Raw genomic sequence first — 1,816 nt, 5'->3', positions numbered from 1 at the left:
CAAAACTTGGTAAGGTAGGGGTATCGCCACTTTTGGGATGAGGAAACTGAGGCACTGAGAGAGGAAGCCAGGCGGACAGTAAGTGGTGCAGCTGGGGTTTGAATCCAGGCCCACCTGGTGCCTAAGCCACGGTGATTTATGGAACCACGAGGTTCGGTTGGTGATTTTGCTCAGCCTTGTGCCAGAGGTGAGTTCACCCCCTGAGCATCCCCTGTACGTTGAGTGGAGAGCCTGTTCTTGCAGCTGGGATCTGGGAGGGAGGTGGTGCTGGTGGAGAGGATGAGGTGGGAAGAGGAGGGCATCAGAGAAGAGGGAGGTCTATGCAGCCACATACAACCACATTCTGAAACTGGGAGTGGAAATGGAGAGAGGTGGGCAGAGGGAAGCGAATGACACCGTCCATTCCCGCCAGGAGAGTGGATGTGGGTGCTCTCTGGCAGAGCCCTGCATTCATGCTGCCTCCATCCCTTACTAGCTGTGTGACACAGGGCAGGTGGGTCTGCACCTCTATTTCATTCTCTTTAAAATAGAGATATTGATGGCAGCAACCTTAAATGGCAGTTGTGAAGATTAAATCAGAGCGTGCGCAAACTCTTGGATCAGTGCTTTGCAATCTGTGAAGTATCAACGTGAAATTGTGTTGTTATCCTTCTTGCTGGGAGGCGCTGCAGGGTCTTACTCACCTGATAACTCCTGGCCCCATATCTTCCCTTTCTTCAAGTCAATGCCCTGAAACAAGAGACAGGAATGGGCGTGGGTCACTGCTGGGGCAGCAGAAGGCCACACTGTTACCCTTCAGTCCCGGTGGGCTGTGCTGAGTTCTAACTCTCTCTGAGGGAGTGGGGTGGGGGAGGAGCAAGAATCACGGCGGCTCCTGGGAGATGCTGCCAGAACGGGCAGTGAGGTTTGGAATGGTGCCTCGGGCGGGATCCAGGGAGAAGGGACAGACACAGACATTGCTGAGAGTGGCCTGGTGGCAAGGGGTGAACCCCAGAACTCTGGAGAGGCCTGAGGGGACACTTCCCGAGAGGCTGGCCCACTTTTGCCATCCACGCCCCCAGACTAGGCAAAGGACACAACTCTCAGCCTGTGGGGTCCGGTCCGATCTGAGGCAGGGGCTGACAATCCTCAGAGGATGGCTAAGGCAGCCCATCCGCTCAGGCTGTCTTTGGGGCCCTCAGAACATTAGGCCGATCGATGGCCACCTGAACAGCCGGAAGGGCCAGGAAAGGGAGGAGGAAGCCTGATTCTGAGGCAGCTCCTTCCCTGGCCTCCGCCGGACTCAGCCCCTACCCCCTGCCCCGCCTGCTGGGGAAGATTCTTTGGCTGCTGGGATGGCCTCAGTTTCTCCCCTTCTCTTCCTTCCCTTCCCTTTTCCCCTCTGCTCGGTGTCTGGGGGATAATGAGGCGATCCCGGGGGCGGGTGCTAATTAATGTTTGTGCAGGACTGGAAGATGCTCAGATGAAAGGGACTGGAGCTGGGCCCCTGAGTCCGTGCCACAGCTTGGGGCCCCAGGCCATGCTAGTTAGCCCTGTGGCCCCTAGGAGTGGGGTTTTATAGCCTTAATGATGGTGATTAGCGTGGCTCTGCATTGATTCTGCCAACACCTAACTGTGCCCTGGCCCCCTTTCCACCAGGCCCTTCCTGGGGCAGCCCCTGCTTCTCCCCTCGCAGAGGTGCTCCAGGTGGTGGTGGGGGAATGGGGGTGCTCAGGGTGGTGGGGGATGGGGGTGCTAGCGTGGTGGTGAGGGAACAGGGTAGAGCGGTATGGGTGTTGAGGAGAAGCATGAGATTTCATCTCAGTTCTCTGGAAAA

The 1,816-nt window shown here is 57.2% G+C and overlaps 1 protein-coding gene across 2 annotated transcripts in view; it reads right to left on the bottom strand.

Annotated features, from left to right (window-relative positions):
* The window catches only part of PEBP4 (phosphatidylethanolamine binding protein 4), a 194,397-nt gene that overhangs the window by 13,251 nt on the left and 179,330 nt on the right, over positions 1–1,816 (bottom strand). For both annotated transcript variants that reach the window (XM_019631574.1, XM_019631573.1), the window contains exon 5: positions 684–729. In XM_019631574.1, the coding sequence (XP_019487119.1) occupies positions 684–729 (46 nt within the window). The remainder of the gene's footprint in view (positions 1–683; positions 730–1,816) is intronic.

This window comes from Hipposideros armiger, unplaced genomic scaffold (genome assembly GCF_001890085.2).
Source record: "Hipposideros armiger isolate ML-2016 unplaced genomic scaffold, ASM189008v1 scaffold_1015, whole genome shotgun sequence".
NCBI classification, from domain to species: Eukaryota; Metazoa; Chordata; class Mammalia; order Chiroptera; family Hipposideridae; genus Hipposideros; species Hipposideros armiger.
Note: the sequence above shows the minus strand (reverse complement) of the source record. Positions and strands in the feature narration are given on the sequence as shown.